Source organism: Nanorana parkeri, unplaced genomic scaffold (genome assembly GCF_000935625.1).
Source record: "Nanorana parkeri isolate BGI_ZX_2015 unplaced genomic scaffold, ASM93562v1 scaffold539, whole genome shotgun sequence".
NCBI lineage: Eukaryota > Metazoa > Chordata > Amphibia > Anura > Dicroglossidae > Nanorana > Nanorana parkeri.
In genome coordinates, this window is record NW_017306807.1 from 1,412,307 (window position 1) to 1,435,729 (window position 23,423).

At 41.7% G+C, this 23,423-nt stretch overlaps 1 protein-coding gene across 1 annotated transcript in view; it reads right to left on the reverse strand.

Annotated features, from left to right (window-relative positions):
* The window catches only part of DTX2 (deltex E3 ubiquitin ligase 2), a 53,454-nt gene that overhangs the window by 11,235 nt on the left and 18,796 nt on the right, over positions 1 to 23,423 (reverse strand). Inside the window, exons 3-5 of the mRNA XM_018561706.1 lie at positions 21,915 to 21,990; positions 20,962 to 20,977; positions 12,262 to 12,425 (exon numbers count right to left, since the gene is read on the reverse strand). Of these exons, the coding sequence (XP_018417208.1) occupies positions 12,262 to 12,425; positions 20,962 to 20,977; positions 21,915 to 21,990 (256 nt within the window). The remainder of the gene's footprint in view (positions 1 to 12,261; positions 12,426 to 20,961; positions 20,978 to 21,914; positions 21,991 to 23,423) is intronic.

The window sequence follows — 23,423 nt, forward strand, 5'->3', positions numbered from 1 at the left end:
CTCAGTACAGAGGCTTCTCATTCATTCACAAACTAATGATAGTTAAAATATCTTACTATCATTAGTTTATGAATGGGGAGGAGCCTCTGTAGTGAGTGCTAGTCCCCATTCATAAATTTTTCAATGAACAGGCTGTGATGTAGATCACAGCCTGTTCATTCATAACTGGGGATACATAGTACTATGTGTCCCCAGTTATTTACAAACACCGGAGTGATCAGATGATCACTCCGGTGTTTGCTCTGCACAGAGGGATCGTTAAATATCAATGATATTTAACGATCCCCCGCTCGGCCACTCTACAGAGTGAGAGTCATTCAAAAACTGACAGGATGACAGCGGCTCCGATCACTATGCCGCTCGGCCATCCTGAATTGCGGCCAGCCGCCGCTCCCCCCCGCCAGCCAATTTTAAATCGGATCCCCACTGCTACAGACTCTACAAGTGGGGGACAGCAGTGGGGATCCATGGAGTCTCTCATCCCTGCATGGAGCAGCTTCAGGCAGGGATGAGAGACTCCAGATGCCGGCGGCCGGCAGCAGCGGTGCCGGCGCCCGGTATTTTTGTTAATAGCGGTCATCAGCGGCTTGTGAGCCGCTGATGACAGCTATTATTTTGAAGGGGACAGTCTGCTGAACAGTTTTGCTATAAGCTCATGGTCGCTAAATCGACCATGAGCTAATAGCATAACTGTAAATGCCACCGACGTAAGGCATACTGAGCTGGCCAGCCGGGAACACTTTTGTTCCGCCGTATGCCTTACGTCGGTGGCAGCAAAAGGGTTAAAGTGCCTGTAAACATTAACAATTAACTTCTCTTATTTGCTCGCTTTTGGTCTGCTATATATACAGAGGGGAATTTATCAAAACTGAAGCAGACAAAATCTGTGGCAGTTGCCGATGGCAACCAATCAGTGCACTGAACTAACTGAAGAGAGAAGCTGATTGGTTGCCATGCACAACTGCTCCAGATTTTGTCTGCTCCAGTTTTGATAAATTCCGCTCACAATGTTTTATCTGTTTGAAATTGTGCCAGAAATCTTGCAAGCTGATAATTTCATGTTCTCTTCAAACTAGGAAGGGTTATGAAGAGGAGGGGGGTTCTTTGTAATTTATCAGAAATGAAGTAGGCAAGGCTGACACCATGTGTTCGGGAATGCTAGCTATAGGAGAAGTATATTTTGTAACAGGTGAATATTTTACAGCTGTTATGTGGCGATTAGTGATTGGTGGGGGGACTGATGTAAAAGGCGAATATTGGATTATATCGTAAAGTCCACTTTAATGTTATTTAAAAATACATTTAAATTTTTATCTGCAGCTAGCTGTGATTTGCTTAAACTGGGGGAAAAAATAGAATTTTTGTACTTACAGCAAAATCCTTCTCTTGCAGTCTATTGAGGGACACAGGAAGTCTTTAAATTTCAGGTTACACTGCCGCCTAGAGGAGGACTGGACACTGGGGGCCCCACCAGGGCTGTGTGCCGGCAGTGGGCCCCACCCGGGCTGTGTGCCGGCAGTGGGCCCCGGGCTGGGCATCACTAGAATACACTTCTTCAAATCATCGGGTGGAAGTTCCCAGTCTTCAAAGCAAAACTGTTCTCGAACAGAGGATATAGGCACGATATTTGTGCTACCACAAAATACAGCAACCGGTAGAGAAGGCTGATCCTCTAGGTGCAATAGAGTGTACTGTGTCAATTAGACTGGAAACAGTTTGCATATCCAAATCACATGAGATCTGGTCAAATATAGACTATGCAGGAGCAGGGCTCTGAATCAGAGGTAATCATAGGGCTTGCAGAATATGTTGGGGATTAGGGCCATGGTCAGAACTAGGTTCTGTAGCAGATGGCATGTGCCGGCAGTGGGCCCCACCCGGGCTGTGTGCCGGCAGTGGGCCCCACCCGGGCTGTGTGCCGGCAGTGGGCCCCACCCGGGCTGTGTGCCGGCAGTGGGCCCCGGGCTGGGCATCACTAGAATACACTTCTTCAAATCATCGGGTGGAAGTTCCCAGTCTTCAAAGCAAAACTGTTCTCGAACAGAGGATATAGGCAAGATATTTGTGCTACCACAAAATACAGCAACTGGTAGAGAAGGCTGATCCTCTAGGTGCAATAGAGTGTACTGTGTCAATTAGACTGGAAACAGTTTGCATATCCAAATCACATGAGATCTGGTCAAATATAGACTATGCAGGAGCAGGGCTCTGAATCAGAGGTAATCATAGGGCTTGCAGAATATGTTGGGGATTAGGGCCATGGTCAGAACTAGGTTCTGTAGCAGATGGCAGAGTGCAAAGGGAATATTTGCAAGCAGGTTGTTCCAATAATTGTGCACAGACTGACAAAGTCAGAAGTTGATAAAAGGAGGCCTGTTGAACACAGCGCAGGTCTCAGGGTAAGCCAGGGGACCTATAGAAGCTGTTGATGCAAACAGTCCTGATGAATTATGAATTGGATTTCAGTTCCCTCAAGGGAGCATGGTGGATTGCTCCTCAAAACAAAAGGGGAGTATGGCATGAGGTCACCAGTTGCAGCGAGATTATACTCAGAGCATCTTTTAACAGACATGTTTCACTGAATAGTAGTAAGCAACCAAACCAAGGTGAGACAAAGCTCTGTGTACTCACAAACCATATCCGTAAGAGCTGGAAGGGTCATAGCCAGCCAGAAGTAAAAAAGTCACTGTAGGCAGGCATTGAGAGAAAAAAGAAAGGAGACGAAATATTCCACAATGCACTTTAAACAGCAGTAGCAGCAGAAAGTGCTTCCTTCTGGTTTGAAAGGGCAGGAAAGGAACAAGGAGTATGTGTACGCAACATCTCTAACGGATTAACGAATGACGTCTACACTAAACTCCCTCAGGCTGACCAGCTACTTTAGCAAAAAGTGCAGGTGTTTAATTTTTTTTTTTTTTTTTTTAAAGGAGTCCAATGATTCCTTTATTTTTTTTTTTTTTTTAAAGGAGTCCAATGATTACCTTTTGCTGAAGCCTTGCCTGCCTTTGTCATTAGATATATTAAGAGAAACTGTGTTACACCTACAGGCTGTTCCACAGCTCTAAAACTGGATAGTGCCCTGCATAATGGTAAAATAGTGAACAGACAAGTGAAAGGTGACATAAGGCCCAGTCCAGTATGTAAGGGTTTCATATCAAGATAATGTCAACATCAAAACAGAAACTTATTTAAAAGGGAGAAAGCCTACAAAGACTGTCACACCACAGATTGTGCTATGGCTCCGATACTGGAAAGTCATGCCAATTGACAAAGCTAATTGCAGCTAATTGACAAAGTATACAAGGGTTTGGAAATGACAACAATATGGAGCTCAGTGCTTGAGGGTCATACAATAGGCTCATAACACAGTATTCAGAGGCTCAATCGGAAGACAGGTGCTCAGAGGCTGGCCACAAGTTGTGTCACCACTCTGGATCCGGGAAGCACGCTGCAGTTAATAAGCACAGTACACAATGTGTGAAAAGTAACACAATGCAGATCTCAGTGTTCAAAAGCCACATACAAAGGACATTTTTGCCACATCCAGAGGCTTACATCAGAGACTAGTTTACCCCAATGGCTGTATCACTTTTGGAAACTGGAGAGCACTCTGCTTACTGATTCGCAGGTCTAGAAAGCTCCACAATGCAGAGTTCAGTGCTCAAATGCCACATACCAGACTATCTTTGCCACATTTAGAGTCATACGTAGCCAGGGAGTCAGAGACTGGTTACACCAGAGGGCACACCACTGCTCTGAAACTGTAGAGCTGACACAGTACACACGGGTCTGGAGGTGCCACAATGCAGGGTCTAGTACCCCAAGGCCACATTCCAGTTTATCTCTGCCCCATTCATAGGCCTACTTACAGAATGAGCCATCAGAAACTGGGTTACACTAGAGGCCGTGCCATGTCTCTAGACCTGCAGCTAACCAGCTTAGTACCGTAAAGTCTGAAAAGTGCTACAAGCAGAGCCCATTGCCTGAGAGTCACATTCCAGGCAAGTGATCTAGTGAGATCCAGCCTCCATTGCTGTGACCATGCTGAACCAGATAGCTGCTGCATAGAGACCAGTTCAAGCAGCATAATAAATGCATTGATTAAAGAGGAAAAAATATATTGATGAAATGAGAATGTTGATAGAGAAAAAAAAGCAGTACAAATAAAGATAAGAGTTTTCCTCATCAAAGTTAAGGAAAAATCATCCACCTACTAGCAAAGAATTGAAACAAGATGGTTAGGGGAAAGGTTATAAGGGGCTGACTTTTAACCGTTTTTTCTGTTTACTAACGTCTGCCTCCTGTAGGCAGCTGCATATAACCCGTATGTCCAAGAATGATCACATTCCTCCCCTAAATGGACAATAAAGAAATTAACATTTCTCTTACCTGCAACACTGGGCACAGTATTGTTTATATACATCTTCCTAGATCCCAATCCCTACTCGTGTGAATGGCTCACCATTTTAACCCCAGAAGTCTGCAGGCAGCCTGAAGTTAAATGACAGGCATCTGCTGCAAAAGGCATTTATTCCTTGGTTAGATGCTTTTAAAAACTCTTGTAAGTATGTGTAATGGGATGTGGGTATGTATCTTATTTTTGCAAATGGAACATGGTCAGGAGGTTGGAGTAAACAAAGTCTCCAAATAAAGGGCAACTATAGTGGTTTGGGGTCAATTTTATACATTTTAAACTGATGTTGTATATCAGTTTTACTATACTGTATATGTAAATTCAAGCAGAGTGGTGATTGTTTTATACATCAACAAAAAGGAAAATTTTAAAATTAGCTAACTTTTGCTAAAACATTACTTATGGCCTTGTTCACACACACACACACACACACACACACACACACACAAAGTAACTCCTGAAAAAAACACATTACATTCAAGTAAAATTAGAACAACAAATTTACAGCATGAAATACCACTTAAATGTAAAATGTGCCAGCCCTTTCTTTAAAATCTCTTCTTTGAATTCTTCCCGCCGATAGCAGTTGTGGATGTCAGCTTAGAAATCACACCCAAAGGCTTTAATATCTGCTGCAGAGCAAAAACACAGAAAACAAAAACACCTGTATATGTTAGATAAAGCAAGGCACAAATATTGTACTTCTTCCCTAAGAACATATAGATGTTGGTTTCATATTTGGAACTTGTAGAATGTTTGGATTGAAATTACTACACATGCACCCACCACTCAGCTGCCTACCACGGCTGATATAAACACGACTGCTTCAGATCAAAACCACCCTCTGTGGCAATAACAGAACTCTGCCCAAACCTTCAATCTATGTCATCGTGGTGGATGGTGTGGTGCTAGTGAGACAGATAAGAGACCAAGCAATCTCTTCTCTGCAATGGGTCTTATCAACCTCGGCAGACAAGTCGAGGACTTTGACAACAGTGGCAGGCGCCATAACATCAGGGTCAGAGGAGTCCCTGAATCTATCACAACAGAACAACTCAGACCAGCGATTCAGGAAATCTTTACTGTACTCCCTGAATCTCCAATGGGGTTTGACAGGATCTCATTTTATGAGACAGGGGCATCACCTACTGCTGATGCATCCCATTTGGTCTCAGAGCATTGACTGCTGACTGAACATTTCTCTTACGCAACCCGGAAGACCTGCCACGTTTTTGCTCTAACCTTCACTTGCCATAGGTCAGGGGTGCCCATTAGGTTGATCATGATCTACCAATCGATCGCAAAGCGATCACTGGTAAATCGCGATGTCCTGTCCTCCTGCCGTGGGACTTTTCCTCTGCATCCCTGCTGCTCTCCCCCATCTGTATGCAGCGGGGATCCGAGGAGAAGTGAAAGAAGTGCTGCAGACGGCGGCGGGAGCCACTATCACAGCTGCATGGTGGAGCAGTGAGGAGAGAGAGCCGCTCGGCCAGGATCTGTCAGCCGGCGGCTCTCTCTCCCACCGCTCGTCCATGCTGCCGTGACAGCGGCTCCCTCCACTGCTCCCCCTTCCGGCTGAAGTACTTCCTTCACTTCTCCTTGGATTCCCCGTTGCCTCTGCCTGCGAGAGCAGCGGGGATCACGAGAAGTTGCAGGCTGAGCCCCTTTGTGTGCGTGGCCAAGCGGTGGAGGATCGGTACATATCAGTGATATGTACCCATCCTCTGTGCAGGACAAACACTGGAGCGATCAGCTGATCACTAGTACTATTCCAAGAATTAGTACTACCCTGTTTCCCCGAAAATAAGACCTACCCCGAAAGTAAGACCTAGTACTTTTTTTTTCAAGATTCCTGTAATATAAGACCTATTTTTTTAATTCTTTTTAAATTAAATAAAAATAAAAATTAAATAAAAAATCCTGGAGGCAGGGAGCTGGGTGATATCATATGCCTGTTGGGGGCGCATGTTTTATCCCCTTGCCCCGGCGCAAAAGGAGCTTGCTACGGCTATGCTTCCGCAGTGCTCATGTGGCTGCCGGCAGAATGTGTTAGACGCCGCAGACAGAAAGGGGCAGGACACCTCTCCACGTGTGCAACGTCGGCCACACAAGCACCGCGGGAGGACAGGACTAATGTGCCTGCGTTACGGGTGTGGGCGATCGCACTGTGGGTGAGGGGCGTGGCTTCGGTGCCATTGACTCCAATGCACCGCCATGCCCCCTCCCGCCCCTGAATGCAGGTGTTTTTTCGTTGGTAGATCTCATTGGGCTCGTCATTTGAAAAGTAGATCTCCAGGCGAAAAATTGTGTGCGCCCCTGCCATAGGTGGACTTATCGGACCAGTAAAAAAAATGTCCAGTTCCCTGATCCAACCTACAAGGAGAAATCCTCACCATCCGGCACTCCAAACAAACCACCACTGTAGAAGCAAAAAGCACAAGAGAGCCCCCCCCCGCCAGTTCAGACAATGGCAGAAGATCCCTGTCACTAACCGTGGGGTCTGCTTGAAATATTTATACATGGTTGCTTCAGCGCAAAAGCTACAGCAGATTTGGGTGAGATCACATTAGTTTATTTGAGCCTTCTCAACCATATAGGTTTATTAAAACTCGGCAGCAGTGACTCTTAAGGTGACCATATACCTTACAATTATCTGCCAAGTTCCGGCCCCGTTCACGTTTCTGTCCGAAAATCTGCCAGTTGATGGGAAGTGCACAACCTCAATTACGGTACAACTGGCCGATTTTAGTAAACTTTTGTCTAGTTGGACGAAAATTGACAGGTTAGTGGCGTTGTTGCACAACAAAAATCTCAAGATAAAAAACTCCTTTTATTTTTCTCTTCTCCTCTTTATCATTTATGTCCCCACACCAGGGAGAAGCTTTCCAGGACTCACCAGGCAGCCATGACAAACTCTGCTGGTTGTCCCTTTCTGTAACTCCATCAACAAGCTCTGGAATCGTGTGATTTTTACTTTCTATTAATGCAAAAGGCTTAAACATACCTGATAAAAGGTCTACACATCCCACTGAAGCCTACAAGCACAAGGTGGGCACAGTGAAGGGAATCAAAATTGGAGCAGAGAAAATCTTGAGCAGTTGCCCATGGACACTAATCAGCTTATATCTTTCATTTTCAGAGCTTAACTGAACCAACTAAAGAGAGAAGATAATTGGTTACTATAGGCAACTGCACCAGCTTCTGTCTGTTCCTGTGTTGGTAAATTCCCCTCATTGGTAATACAGGAATCTTGTTCATTGACACACCTACTAAACAACTAAAAATAATCACTTCTGGCAGTCTAATTCTAGGGGAAATTTTAACCTAACGTTAGATCTCTTAGTAGACATTTCAGATGGGAAATCTTCCCTGCCTTATAGATCCCTGAAATCTATCAAGACTCGACTGAAAACATTACAGCTGGTCGATACCTGGTGGCTTCTTCACCTGTCAGATTGAGACTACAGTTATCAGCTCCCCATCAGAAATGCTCCAGTATAGACCATTTCTTCATCTCTCACAATCCTCTCTCACTTCTCGGAAGTGCACAAATTCTCCCACTTCTCAGACCATGTACCTCTGTCCACGATGGAGCTTCAGCCCAAAACACTGAAAATGGTATTTAAATCCCGCTCTTCTTTCCAATGAAATTGATACACAGTTCATCCAAAAAGCAGTTTCACAGATATCAAACAGATATGTCCCCATTTACTATATGGGTGGCCCATAAGTGCACTTCAGGGGAAATTTTCATACTAGGTAGCAGAGTGAAGAAATAAAACGGATTAAAGTCAAAATTTGTCCAGATGATCACAGAACTTGAACAGGCACACAAATACTCGGTTTTCCTTATAGGTCAATCTCAACTGATTGCATTATGCAAGAAATTGTTGGATAATTTTGATGCCAAGGTAGGAGACAGAACATGTTTATACAACCCCAATTATTTTATGAGGAACAAATCCAGTAAATATCTGGCCAAAGCTCTCCAGGACCAGAATTTAGAGAACTCCAAGGTCCTCAGAAGTTACACACAATTTGGCAGATGTTTTTCACAGATTACTCTAAACTCTATAACCAGCTTGGCACCTTTGCACCCTAGTCAATGGACTACAAATAGTTTTTTCCTATGTTGAACACAGTGGACTCTCCCCTTACCAAAGACCAGGCCAATAAGTAAAAAAAACAAAAAAAAACCCTTGGAGGAGTTCCTCCAAGCTCTGTACCTCGTGAAATCAGGTAAAAGTGTGAGCCCAGATGGGTTTATCTCAATTTATCATAAAACTTTGACCAAACAGCTCACACTATACTTTCTAAATGCCTTCAGAGCAATTATTCATGGCTTCCCCCACACCTTCTCAAAGGCTTACATATTAGCAATTGCAAAGATAGGCAAACCATGCTGTGCCTAAATTGCCGGCCGATTTCTCTAAATGTCAACAAAGATTGTCTCAAAACTTTGGCAAACAGAATCTTAATATCTATTGTGGCCTGGATCAGGGGAGGTTAACGCTAGAAAGAGAGGCAAGGGACAATACCATCAAATCTCTAAACATGGTCAGCTATATGAGGCTTCGGGGCTTTGCAGACCTTCTCCTTCAGCAGAGTGGCCTGGAACTTTATTTTCCCTACCTTGGACAAAATAAGTTTGTGCATATGATCTTCTGGATTGTCAGCTTATCTTCTCCCCCACCACTAGGCTTAAACGTAATATGCTCCTGTTAGGTTTGTTCGCTATTAAACATGTGATGCATCAGGGTTGTCCCCATTCATTTTTTATCTTGATAATGGAGCCATTCATTTGCACCATCAACCTATCTCCTGATTGCAGACTTTGGCTTACTGTTTAAAGGACTTAATGTTTTACAAATATTATCCAACTCAGATGCTTTCCCATCTCGTGGAAATGTTGAAACTTTCAGCTACCTGTCGATTTTGAAAATAAACTTATGACAAATCTATGGCTCTCAACATTTGCATCCCCACCTTCACTTCAGGAACGACTTAAAAGTAGTATTAAACTCTCAAATGTGTTGTCAAAGATCAATCCAGATGAAACAAATATACATTGCTCAGAAAAATATTTCTTTATATTTTTGCCCAAACACTTACAGTCATCATGTTTCTGAACAGCTGGCTCCAAATCTCTCAGCTCAGATTTCCTGAACTTCCTATGCAGTAGATCACAAGGGACAGAGCAGCCTCCTGCAACTGTCCATCTACCACGTTGGAGAATGGAGGAAAAAAAAAAAAAAAGGGACTGTGCAACAGGGAAGTGGCTTGCTTTGCATTGCCAGTGTGTTTGTGAAGACACACACAGCTTACCAGTGCACACAAGGGTGTCTCCATAGGGCCCTGCAAGGGAAAAGAGCTACCCTAAAAACAGGATATATATCAAGGCCTGTGTTCAAGACACCAACTGATTCTGGAGGAAACCAAAACTTGTGATTAAGTAAGTGATTTAGTGATAAATGTTAAACATTTGAACAATAATGGGCAACATAAAAAAATAGACCACTGTTTTAAAAGAAAAGAGTCTCAGAACTGCAACATTAGGCAAAAAAGATAATCAGGCTTATAATTACATACTTTTACCCACAGTTCTTGGCGATACAAGCCCAACCAGCTTCTCACTTACCACAGCGGCAGATCTGCATACTTGTACATTATGGAACACTTACCTCCTGGAGTGGTCACATCCAATGATGCAACTTCCTCAATCCCCCCTTCACTAGGTCTTTTCTGCCGACATCTTTTGCAGATCTTCTTCCGGGTCTGACATCTTCCATGATCCCCATTGATAATACAACTTCTGCACATGTGCACAGGAGTTACATAGTTTTTGGCATCTTACAGATACTGGGAATGAGACGGGGTGCACGCTGACCTGTGATTGTGCTGCATGTCTTAACTGAATAAAGACTTGCTAGAGGAAAGAAGGAACCGTTTGGTTTTTTTTTGGAGAAGAGACTTTGCATGTTTCTCCTTCAAAAAACTCCACCTTCTGGCAGCTTTTATTCAGTTTAGTTCCTCATATAGGGCTTGTTCACACCAAAACCAGTGCGTTCCAGCACTACTTGTGGCTGGAGTGCAGTGGATTGTATAATTAAGCCTCCCTGCATTCTGGGGCGGGAGGGGGCGCCATTCAAGTCAATGGCACCGCAGCCACGCCTCCCTCCCCCAGCGATCACCCGCACCAAAATGCATGGCACAGCAGCAATGCCCACGGTGCAATCCAAAAAATTGTGCACAGCGCCCCCTCCCGACCCAAAATGCAGGGAGGCTTAATTATGCGATCCAGTATGTTCCAGCCACTAACAGTGCTGGAACGCACTGGTTGTGGTGTAAGCAAGCCCCATAAGAGGAACTAAACTGAATAAAAACTGCTAACTGGGGGGGCCAGAGGGGACCAGTTTGTGGGGGGAAATTCAGTATCCTACATTGACTGGGAAACTAGAATTACCCTTTAAAGCAGATGTCTGTTCTGACCCAATATGCTCACCACACTTGTATACCAAGCTCCAAAATGCATTCAACATTCTCTCCTTTTGGGACCTAGTACACCAGCCTTTAAAATGACCATTTACAAATATCAGAGTCATGGTCATAGGGGCTATTACTGGGCAGATGTCAATAGTTTCAATCATCTGAGTGCTTATTATGTATCATAGATGTCAAATTTCTCATGGTGTGTTTGTGTCACTGCCTTCTCCCATTAGGCTATAATGACAGTGCCACTTTGTTGTAGCTGAAAGTTGTTCAGCACAGAAGATCCATCAGGGGAATTTAGCACTAGAGCACATGCAGTAGTTGGGTGCAACTGGGAATACTAACAAATAGAGTTTGTGAGAGACATTAAAAGCCAGCATGTGATTCAGCTTACCAATGGCAATGCAAACTACTGGTTTAGGTGCAGATGGCGTTTAATCTCTAACTTGTTGTTGTATCCCCTTATACAGATGAATGTATTCCTTTGTGAACAGAACACTTCTACAGAGGAAACTGCTGTATGGATTAGGCTCCTGTACACAATACACTAGTGTTCAGATTGTCATGTACTATATTTCCTTTCACAGCCTAAATGCTTTGCAGTTCTGTCACTATGATCTGTAGAAACAATATTTATAGTGTTTCTTGAAAAACAGATGAGTATGTTGAAAAAAAGGTGGCAAGAGACACTATAAAGATGTTAAAAAGGAAAGTGGTTTTCTATCTATACACACACACACACACACCTGCAAGTCTATTTCAATTAACTTATTTTTTAATACTATATAGTATCAGACAATTGTAATATTAAGTTTATAGCATTGTTTTATCTACTCAATGAACCCATATCGCTTGTATGACATCACTATGTCAAGGATGACATAGTGATCACATGGTTTGGTTGGTTCCCAAGCATTAGGCAGGACCAAAGTGGTCAGTGACAGTTGGGTTTTGACAGCTGGTAAATGTCAAAAGGAGAAAGTTTAATAACATGTCAGCATGGGATATTGTGCTGAGGGATGTTAATTTTCAGATTGCCAGAGGAAATGGTTTAAGAAGACTACCACATAATAGCTAAAAATTTATGTAGTACTGAAAAGGTGATTTCAGAAAAGAATTGGTGGTGCATTTACAGTATTTCTATGCCAGATTGGGCATATATAAGACGGCCTATCGCATTTACCCTTTTTGGAGAAGTTAAACAAGATAGTTAAACATATCAAAGCACATCCTATTCTATAATGAATAATAACAATCTTCTGTTAAGCAGAAATCATATGTAATTGTTTCCATAAGTTAAAAAAAATTACATGCCGAAGTGGTGCAGGAAAAAGGTAATAGAAAAAATAATGTATTTAAATGTGTGCGAGAGGGTTGACAAAACTACCTTTTTTTGGCATTTTCCTCAATTTTCTAACTGAGCTTTTAGAACGTTTACTGGTCACGTGTGGGTTGGAGGGTGGAGGTGCAGAGGTAAGACGCACAGGAAGCCCAGCCGCAGACATCAGAATAGCCGTCATGCCTAGATGTACATGAAATCCACATGCAAAAAAAAAAAAGGAAACAATGGGGTAGGGTAGGAAACAAAAAAAAAATATCAAAAAAATTCCAAATAAAATGAATGGATAAATGCCATACAAAACAATGTATGCCTAAAAAAAAAATAAGTAACAAAAAAGGAATTGTTATAAAAATAAAGTGTTGCAACATCTACACCAAATGATTTGCTGTTGTTGCTTTTCATGCAGCTCAGGACTAAGAAACAAGGTGCATGCTGTGCACAGTCCGCACTGAGCAGTTACACAATGACCATAGCGACTTCCTGTCTCAATTTGTTCCATTAAGATGTGCAGTGGGCTTCACAAATACTAGTGAAGGAAAATGGTCTGTGCAGACAGCACATGCTTTTTTCCTTTACTTTTATATACAAGCTACACGCTCAATCACCATCTCTTTTTAAATGCAGTGCTAAAAGGAGAATGTTTTAGTGTGTTGTGGATCTTATTTAGACATACATGCACGAAGCCCAATGTGCTCTACTTAAATGTGATATGTTTTCGGAGTGCTGTACAGCTGTTTATTTGTATCATTAGACTTGTTAGGTTTTATTTTCATTTAGAGCTGCAACAGTTAATCGATTTAGTCGATTAAAATCGACGATTGAAAACGTTACCAACGTTTTATTTGCATTTGCATAATGCTTCAAATAAGAGTCAGCACTGTTGGGCCAACCTGCAGTTAGCCAAGCAGTATTGGCATTGTATGAGGATTCTTTGAATCAATAATATTGCATATGAAATGCACTGAAGGCCTATTTACTTTTGGGTATGGATTGTAAATGTATCTACACCCAAAATTAAAAATGTAATATACTGCAGTTTACCAATCCTTAAAAGTGGTGTTGGTTGCATTAGCTCTATTTTTATATGTTTTTCCCCTCATTTTCACCTGGTGATCTGGCCAGAAAGTCTGTTCAACTTCCTTTAAAATACCAAGCAGTCCAGCAAAAATGGCAGATAAAGGGTTGAAACAAAACATTTAATTTTAATTTCATTATTGTAAAACCTTTATCCAAAAAAAGGAAAAACATTAAATTGTTGATGTCAGTGCTTAAAAAGTGTTAGCTAGAGTTTAGATTTCATTTTTTTATCAAGTCCATCTGAATTTGCTAGTGCATCTAACACTACCTACGTCCCAGGTGGACAATGCTGCTGTCCAAGGGTGGCTCCATTGCTCCTCCACTGTGTGGAGCCACCCTGCAACAGCCAGTGTGTTACAGCCCGGATTACCAGGTAAACATAAAGGGGAAAAAAAAGCTAACAAAAAGGAAGCTAATGCAGACATCACATCTAAGGATTGGTAAGCTGCAATATATTATTTTTTTTCTTTTTTTGGGTTTCACAAGGTGCATATCTAGCTAAATGTTTATGTTTTTAGGTGTTTTTTTTGGGGGGGGGGGGGATTCCATTTCCTTCCTCCCCTGGAAACACTAGAGGAAGAAAAATGTCTACAAAAAATTAGATAAAATGCCCTTTTAGACTGATGCCACTGGAATAGGTATCCCTATCTCCTGTTTTGGTGAGAATTGTATTTGCAATTACCTTCTGTCCCAGTGACACCGGGGCAAAGTGAGAGGAAGAATCTTCCCAGCATCTGCACAGATAGCAACAACCTGATCAACCCATCCTCACAGGTTTAAAAACATGTCCGGAGACACACTTTAATATATACCATATAAACAAATTCACAATAACCCTTTTTATTTTCTTTTTAACGTGAGAAAATGTTTCCATTTAATTTACTTATGTTTGATGTACCTTGTTAGGAACCATGCCTAATACTAGGCATGTGCAAGCAGACAGACAGATTGAAAGAAGCAAAAAGTGGAAGGAAAGCATGCTCCATGATGAAAGTAGGTAGATAAGAGTCTAGTTACCAAACAAAGAAAGTACGTAAACAAATTAAAACGTGCAGAAAAACAGGTGTATGTAAATTGAACTAACTTACTATGTAAAATAGCTGGAGCTTGAGAATATCAATAGACACAATACTGGAATAAAAGAGCACAGGAAAGTTTCTTCCTGGAGTATTTCATTTTTAAATTAAGGTAGGAAAGGTATACCTATACTATCCTGTGTAGAATCATTACACCTATCCTAAATTTTTAACCTTTTCAAAAGGGGTTTAAGACACTAATGATTTAATTTTGCAGCTTAAAGCCCATTTCTACCTTTGTAAGCGATTAGCATTTACAGTAAACTCACCATTATCCGACATTCAGCAACCAGCACTCTCAAGCAACTGGCAAAAAAAATAAAAAAAAATAATCGAGGACATTTTTGCCAGTGGCATGATGCACACTAAAAAAATCGTCAGTTGCTCGGTGCACACTAACAAATTCTTTGTTTAGATCTTGCTACCGGCTAGATTCCGCAAACCGTAGCAGAATGTAAACAATGGGGAACAATAGCCAGCCTGCTCTTGGCCATTTCAAACTGCAATATCCAATAGCAGACTGGTTATTGTACCTACCCACTGAGCAGAGGAGCAGACCAGAGAGAGGACTTTGTCTCTTAGGATCCCTTCCCCGCTCAGTGGGCGGGTTGCAACAGCCAGCCTGCTATTGCACCCACCCATTGAGCAGAGGAGCGGACCCGAGACAGAAGTTGGGGTGGTTGCTTGGGACTTACTATTAAATCAAGCAACCAGAAACTATAGTTATCCGGCACCTACCGATCCCAGTGGGTGACGTAAAACTGGGAGTTTCTGTATTAAGGTATTGTAGAAGTGCAATGATGATGTATATGCGTGTACATTTTCATGACTCACATTGCGGGCAATCTTAATTTTTGATGGACTTTTTAGTAGGCCTAAGTCCTACAAAAATTGAAAATACACTGTCCAGTTAGGGTTGCCACTAATAATTATGGGGGGGGGGAAATCTCAGAGTGTGGTAATTCACACACAGGAAGCCATTTCAAATAAGCCATGAGTAGATGAAGAGGACAAAAATGTTTGTATTCATATACAGCAACTGCATATGCCTGGCTTCAGGTACACTTGGTGTACATTGTTTGCATATGTTTTTAAAAAAAAAAATACCTTTGCAGAGGTGGAAATGGGCTTCATAAAGCAAAACACATTTGTATCTATCCCTATGGCTTATGGAATAAAATTGAAAGTATTAAGTTACCTTTACTAAAGATAAAAAAGAGCATTTTTTTTAACGTGCCATAAAATCTTTTTTAAAAAACAAATTCATTACGGGACACAGGAAGTCATTAACTTTCAGATTATACTGCTGCTTTATGTGGAATGGACAGTGGCAAGCAAATAAAACCCCCAAAAACTGCCAGCCCAGGATAGCCACTCTTGCTACCAGCATGCCTCAGTTTTGTAGCAAAAGCAGTAAAGAGCATAATCATAAAACACAGGCGGTGGGAGCTTCACACCTCCTCAATAGACTCCAGGAAGGGGATTTTATGGGGAGTACAAAAATTCTAGTTTCATTCTCATCCAATGAGGTACATAACCTTTATCCTTCGGGACATCCAAAAGTTGTCCAATTGAGTGGTGGGCAACACAAATCACTAATGGGCCCAAGAAAACAACAGAGAACTGGGAACTACCTGCAGCACAAAAAGCCAACTGAAAGACCTTATGGCCAAAGCTGGCATCAGATGACACTGAATCCACCTGGTAGAATTTGGAGAACGAGTTAACCGAAGACCAGGTGGCAGCCTTGCAAATCTAAGAAACAGTTGTTTGATGCCAAAAGGCCATAGATGTGTTCACAGATCTAGCATAGTGCGCCTTGACCGGAAATTATGAAACCCAATCCTTGAGACCATACATTTAAATGTTAGCCTGTCTTTGCCACCTAGAGAAGTTGGGGGCACTCTTACAGGGTCCATCCGGGATGACAAAAAGAGAAAAATCAGACTTTTTGAAAGAAACAGTGGCTGAAAGATAGACTCGCACAGTCCGAACCACTTCCAAACAATGGAGGGAAATTTCCTTTCGATTAACCAGAGCCAGAAAAAAGGGATGGTGGTATCTCTAGCAAAAATTTTAGATATACACAGTGACACCCAGCAATGCCAGAAATACCACGGTGACACCCAGGAGTAAGTCTTTCCTCTAATCTTCGAATGTACAAAAAGGCAAAAAAAAAAGGTGATGAAAGAAGCACAACAATTACAGCCAAAATATGTAGTTTTAATCTCAACACTATAGTAGGTAAAGGATTCTGTCAGGGAAGACCAAAAGGGCCATATAGGGCTCCCAGAAGGGTACCCCTGGTAACAAGAACACAAGAGAATAGCACATAAAAGGTAAGAGCCAGAATTCACAAAAGCGATCATACCAGAAGATCCTTATTTTTAAAAAAAAAAAAAAGTAGCACATGCGAAAGATGAGATGGGAGGCTTCCAGCAAACCGTCACAGTAAACATTAACACTACAACAATTTGCTCCATGCGTTTAATAAGCAAGGAATCAACCGCAGTAGTGGATAGATTTCCTTTAGGCCTGGTTCATACCTGGACGTTTTACAGCGCGTTCCTATGGGCTGTAAAACGCTCCACATGTGAAAACCAATAATTGCCTATGGGCATGGTTCCCACCTGGGCGTTTTACAGCGCGTAGGAACGCGCTGAAAAACGCCCAAAGAAGTATAGGAGCTTCTTTGGGGCGTTTTTCTGCGCGTTTCCATTGGTATTCCCGAGTGTGGATCGGGGTTAACAAGCGGTAACCCCGAGCCACACTCGGGAATACAGCGTACAGGTCTTACCTTGTCCGCGATCCCCGCTGTGTCCTCCGGTGGCTGCCGACTTTCGGACTCGTCGTCGCAGGGGGGCGGAGCAGGCGGGAAGTTTGAAAGTGAAAAAAATTATATATTTTTTTTAAAATAGAGAAAATAAGGACAACATTTTTAAAAAAAAAAATCATACCGCCAGTGAAACGCGCGTTTCACTGAACAAAAAAAACGCAAAAAAAACCAGCTGAAAAACGAGCAGAAAAAATAAGCTCAGGTGTGAACCCAGCCTTAGCGATCGTTCACACACCATAGCATCATGCTAAATTCACAGACCGAACATACCAGAAGAGGATTCTTATTTTCAAAAAAGTGACAGCTATTTTCTGCTTGATATTTGAAAACTACAGTCACATGAATGAAAATAAAGATCCTTATACTAGTGTAAAAGCCAGTGTAAAGGAGGTCCTGCATTATAGGGGAGCATGTTGAGGGCCCGTCCATAGAGGAGAGTACCAGCTGCTGGAAACGAGGAATAAGGCAAGTATTTCTTCTTATTACTTTTCCATTACAGTAAACAAGCAGTTAAAGGAGAAGCATTGGGAGAGTAAAATATACTCTTACCAATACTTAGAGCCGGCTTGAGACACTGCAGCTGTCACACTCTGGCTCTATATACCGAAAGCCGAGCGATCGTGTAACCGCTGATCACTCAACCGTCACCGTTCCCCTCAGGGATTTCCTCGTCCCCTCTCTCTTTTCCTCCAGCACTCATTGGAGGGACCGAAAGGGAAGGGGCCGGACACAGCTGGCTCTAGATGGCAACACAGCTCTGCGCCATCAGCATATAAGCTTGGCTTTACTTCTTTTAATCCTTGCAGTGGGTGGGGGGAATCAAGACCAGTTTTTCAGCAAACTTTTTTTTTAGACAGAAGGTGCTAAAACAGTGATGTAAATGTAAAAAAAAAAGCACCCTGCTTTGCTTGAACATTTCTTCTTAAAAATTCCCGGTTCCCCAAATCCAAGGTCCTCTGCAAATATTGAACTGGGGCCTAGACTGCTAACTAATGAGTTGAGGCTAACCCTCATGCTTAAAAAACGAATAATTATGGGCTAAAGGTTGGAGGCCAGCTTTAGTAAGAGGTTATTTGCATACTTGCGCTCCCTACCTTTTGGTGTATGTGGGGTGCTTAATAAGGCAATTAAAAAGTATTTGGGTTGGCTGAAAGGCTTGCTTGATATTGGTGCTCAACTATCTGGCAAATGTATTATTTAGCACTGCCAGACTAACCACTAAGTAGGACTTATCCCATTATTTTGACTTATGAGTTTTGTTTTTAAATCATACACAGTTTTGAATCTGGTTTAATAACGTTGCAAATTATTCTATTTCAAAATTAAAATGTCCAATGCAGGTTGCAGGAAAAGACTGGCCACCCAAAGATCCAAATGTGTGCTTAAGAATGGCCACAAATGCATGTTTATGGCTATGGAGGCGCATAAACGAATGTTAAACATATAAAGCTAACCTAGACCACCTACACCAAGAGCTAAAATTGTACAACAAAAATTCAATGTTAAAACATCTTAAATATCTTTCGGTTAAACATTTAAGAAATGCAGGTCACAAGAAAAGCACATACTGAAGTAGCTGGCTAGAAAGCAAAAGAAAATGTTAGTGAATATTACTGTGTTAGCGGTTAATACATATTTTCTAAATGTTATCAAAAGCAGCAGATACAAAAGTAAGAAAAAGAGGGATGTCCCATCAAACATTTTGTGTTACATCATTTTTTGTTATCAGTATTGCAAGTAAGAACCTGAATATACACAAAAACTATGATCAAATTTAAAAATGACCAAAATGTGTGTAGCTAGCATTAAACGGCTATCAGTTGACTGAGTAGCAGTTTGCTAAATCTTCTGGAAAAAAAAAAAATCCATCTAGATGTCAGACATCACATGCACTGAAGTCACCTTGTGTCCTCTTAATCACTCAAATAAGGCAGCAGCCAAAAGGACAATTCCAGGATACTATTAGCCCTCGTTCACACCTGAACGTTTTGTAGCGCGTTCTATGCTCGACGCACGCTCTACAAAACGCTCAAACATCTATATCCCATTGTATTCAATGGGTCTGGTTCACACCTTGGCGTATTTCAGCCCGTCCCGAACGCGCTACATAACGGCCCATGCCTGAAAAGGTACATGTACTACTTTGGGCCGTTTTTGTTGCGCGTTTCAATTTTTTTTACCACGAATCGCGGTAAAAAAACACGCGACAGACGCGCATATGCAATACGCCTAGGTGTGAACCAGGGCTTAGTCTTGCAGGAATAATAGAGCACAAAGTATAGAAATTAAAGCATTGTTTAAACAATGTGGGCTCACTATGCATTTTGTAAGGTGGCTCAAGGTCCATAAAGCAGGCACCCCCAAAAATAAAGTGTGCTAAAAATAAAGTGTGACAGTGATCAGACAGATCACTGTCACACTTTATTTTTAGCATGCCCAGGCATTACAAAAACCGAAGCATTCTATTAGATCATTGAAGACCACGCAGCTAACTGGCTTGCTTTCTCTTGCTCCTATCTACTGGCCAGTGAAGCTGTCTACAGTGTCTTTTCAGCCAAGAAGAACATAAGAAGGGCAGGAGGAAGCAGACAAGTTACTAGCTAGAAAGCTATTTGGTTGCCTGTTTTATGGTCCTGGGGTCAACTTAAAAAGTTAGGTGACCCCAAACGGTCATTTTCAAGGCTATGCATTCTAAGAGTTTTTGGCCAAAAACACTTTTATCTGCAGGCATAGTGCAGCAGTCTACCCATCTTTGTTGCACCACAAAATGAGCAGACAGGCATAATGATCATTGGATCAGACTGTCCACTGTGGTTACAGGAATTCACATTTATGTCAAAGTTCCTATACTGTACACTTGTGCACATCTGCAGACATTTCATAATAAAAAAGCTGCTTGAATGCACTGGAACAACACATTCATAGAGCTTAGAAATGTAAAAAAAAAGAACACTCTCTGAAAGACAAGTCTAAAACGTCTACATTTATAAAGCAAATAGGCTCAGCAGAAATGACTTATGAAAACTGGAGGGAAGTGCCAATGCAGCCAGTGGCTATCAAATAACTTCAAATTGTCATTATTCTGCTTCTCAAATATAATAAGAATATGAGTGTCTGCTACAGGCAACAGACATTGTTTTCTCCCCTACAGTTTTTATAAAATCTGGGACAAAATCTAAAAGCTTCTGGTATTAGGATGGTGAAGTACTGGACTTTAAGCCTCCAGGTACCAAATAAATCAAACTGGTGGAAGGTGTGGAAAGTGGCAGCTCTTGGTGGAGCTCAGTGTGCCTGGGAAAATCAGCTTATATGGAGTAAACGTACGAAAGCACCAAAACCTTATTAATTGGTCCAGATATACATTTTTATGTCGCAATAAAATATATTTTAGAAAACATATATCCATTGTTCTATCCAGCTCTATAGATGTACAATACTCTAACTTATGAATCATTTTCAGACACTTACAATCTTCTGAAAAATAAATGTATTTCTGGAACATTAATCCTGATGAAGGGGGGTGTGCGCACCAACCCTGAAATGTGTTGGCTGTCATCTCTTAATAAGATCCTTTTATTAAAAACAAATAAAAATGTATACCTGGACCAAACTCTGCAGCTTGGTGCCCTCATCCTTTCACTCCCAAAAAAAATATCTAAAATATGATTCTATAAAGACCTTACAAAGGAAATGGCATATTAAGATTATTTAAATAATACTGTTTTACCTGCAAAGGCCTCATTCACAGAACATACATACACACACTGCATTACATTTTAACATCAGTTTTAATATAAATAGAAAATGCCTAAAAATAAAACAAAATAGTAATTCCTCTCATTCAAATTAACCAGATGTCAAATGATGATATAAAAGTAGCTTTAAAATAATATAACACAGGAAATTGTGCAGTTGTCTGTAAAGGTTCTCAGTGAAAAGAAATGCAACCACAGAGGGGACAAACTTAAGTGGACATCAAAAGGTGAAGATTTGCTATGCTATGAACACTTCGAAATGTTAATTGAGTCTAATCAGTACCCGGAAACACTACCTTGTCCGAAATGCCTCCTAAAAATTAGCCATACATGATTTCCTGGTATGTGGAGGATACCTAAACACTCCTGTGTCTACAGTCTCATAGCTGTATATCTGCTGCATGGGATTTAAGGATCTACTGTCAATGACTGCTAGTCTCAGCAGATCTGGAGTGATATTTGATGATGTCACTACGGTGCTGCTCACTGTTCTCCTTGCTGGAGACTGACATGAGGAAGCCATGCCTCTCACTAAACGACTGCCTCCACAAAGTGACACAGGGCAAAATAAATTATAAATCTGTAATGGGGGAAAGAACCTACAGGGAGACCACAGGCAATACTGATCACTAATTGTTTGCCCTATGTCTGCCATTGTTTCCAGAGTTCATCTTCAAAGTACAACTATAGGTAAAATTAACAATCACATACAGTATATGCTGCAGTCCGTCTCCAACATTAACATGGCAATTTTTTTTTTTTAGTCCCCCTGTAACATAATACGTTTTATTACCTGTTGATCCCGCCAATATTGCCGTTATTCTCCACTTACTTTAAAAGGGTGACAACGCTGTTGATTATGTAGTGAAATTGTACAGCAGAGTGGGCCACTATGGGATAGGGTAGTCTCAGCCTCCATTCACACTGGAGCGGCTGTCTGCGCGTATTTGGTTGTACGGATACACGCGAAGCCTCTCTGATCAGCGCGTTTCCATTGCAATCTATATGGAGTGTGAAAAAAGTAACTCGGAAGGCATTTTGAGCGGCAGGTGGTCTGAATCGCATGGAGCTGCGCGATTGCATAAATGGTCCCCATAAGAATGTATGGGATCGTTCATGCCCGCAGTTCAGTGCGGACAAATCCGCGCGACCAAACCACCCTGTTGTGGACTGGGCCTGATAGCCGTCAAAGAAGGGCATCTGTGCAGATTAAAAATGTTAGGGTTTTCGGCCCGCATGGTCTCCATGTGAATGGAGCCTAAAGCTAGCCATACAGGCCAACTCTAAAGAGAATCTAAACCAAAAAACAAACATTTAATATATTGCAGCTTACTGGTCCCTACATGTTATGCCACCATAAGATTTCTTTTTTCCTTTATTTTCAACTAGTGATTTGGCCAGTAAGGCTGTAATTTTCCACATTCCTTTAACAGATCAAACTGCCCAGCGTAAGTGGCAGATAGAGGTTTGAGACAAACCATTTAAACACTGACAGAGAGGGCTTACAATGATCAGTTTTCTATATATTTATGTAAAAAAAAACAACCTAAAAAAATTGAACACTAATGCAGCCACCACATCAAAGGATTGTTAAATGCAATAGATTATATTTTTAGTTCTGGGTTTAAATTCACTTTAAGTTTGTTCCCCCCAGAAGTTGTGTTACCTTTTCACTAAAGAAATTCTTACAACAAATGAAAGTGTCTGCCCTTCCCACTAACCCCTAAAACTATACATATATCATCTCTCCCTCTATCTTCAGATTTCATGTTAAAAACAACCCATTCTAAAACTCTAACATTACAACTCCCTATATTTAAATCTCTTAAAATGTCTATGTCCCATAAATACCTTTGAATATATGCCAAGGACCACAATCGCATGCACTCACTGTATGCCTTTCTACACAAACCACTCTTCTTTCCTAAGGCCTGGTTCACACATAGGCATTTTTGAGCCGTTGGAAAAGCGCCCAACACAAGAAATCACATGATTTTCAGTGGCCCCTGTTCACACCTGACCAACAAAACGCCAGCAGGAAAACGCTAAACACACGAAAAGGTACATGAGCTTCTTTGGGCTGTTAACAGTGCATTTTCTGCCTCATAGACTTCAATGGAAACACACGTCCATTGCGCGCAAGGTTTCTGAAGCTGCCAGTCAAAACGCACGTCTTCATGTATGCACAATCGCATTTCAAAATGTGTAAATAACCGCACGCTGAACACGCGCGTACAAAATGTGCAAAAACAATGCTGCCTCAGTGTGAACCCGGCCTAATATTTCCCATTGCAGTACACAGGCAGAAGCACTGTGCTCAGAAACTAGTACAACTTTATTTTTCACTACTCCATCACAGCTTCACACCACCTTCCTAATGTTCAGCCCACATCTGAGCCCATCCCTCTACTTTGCCATCCTTCTCTACAGCATG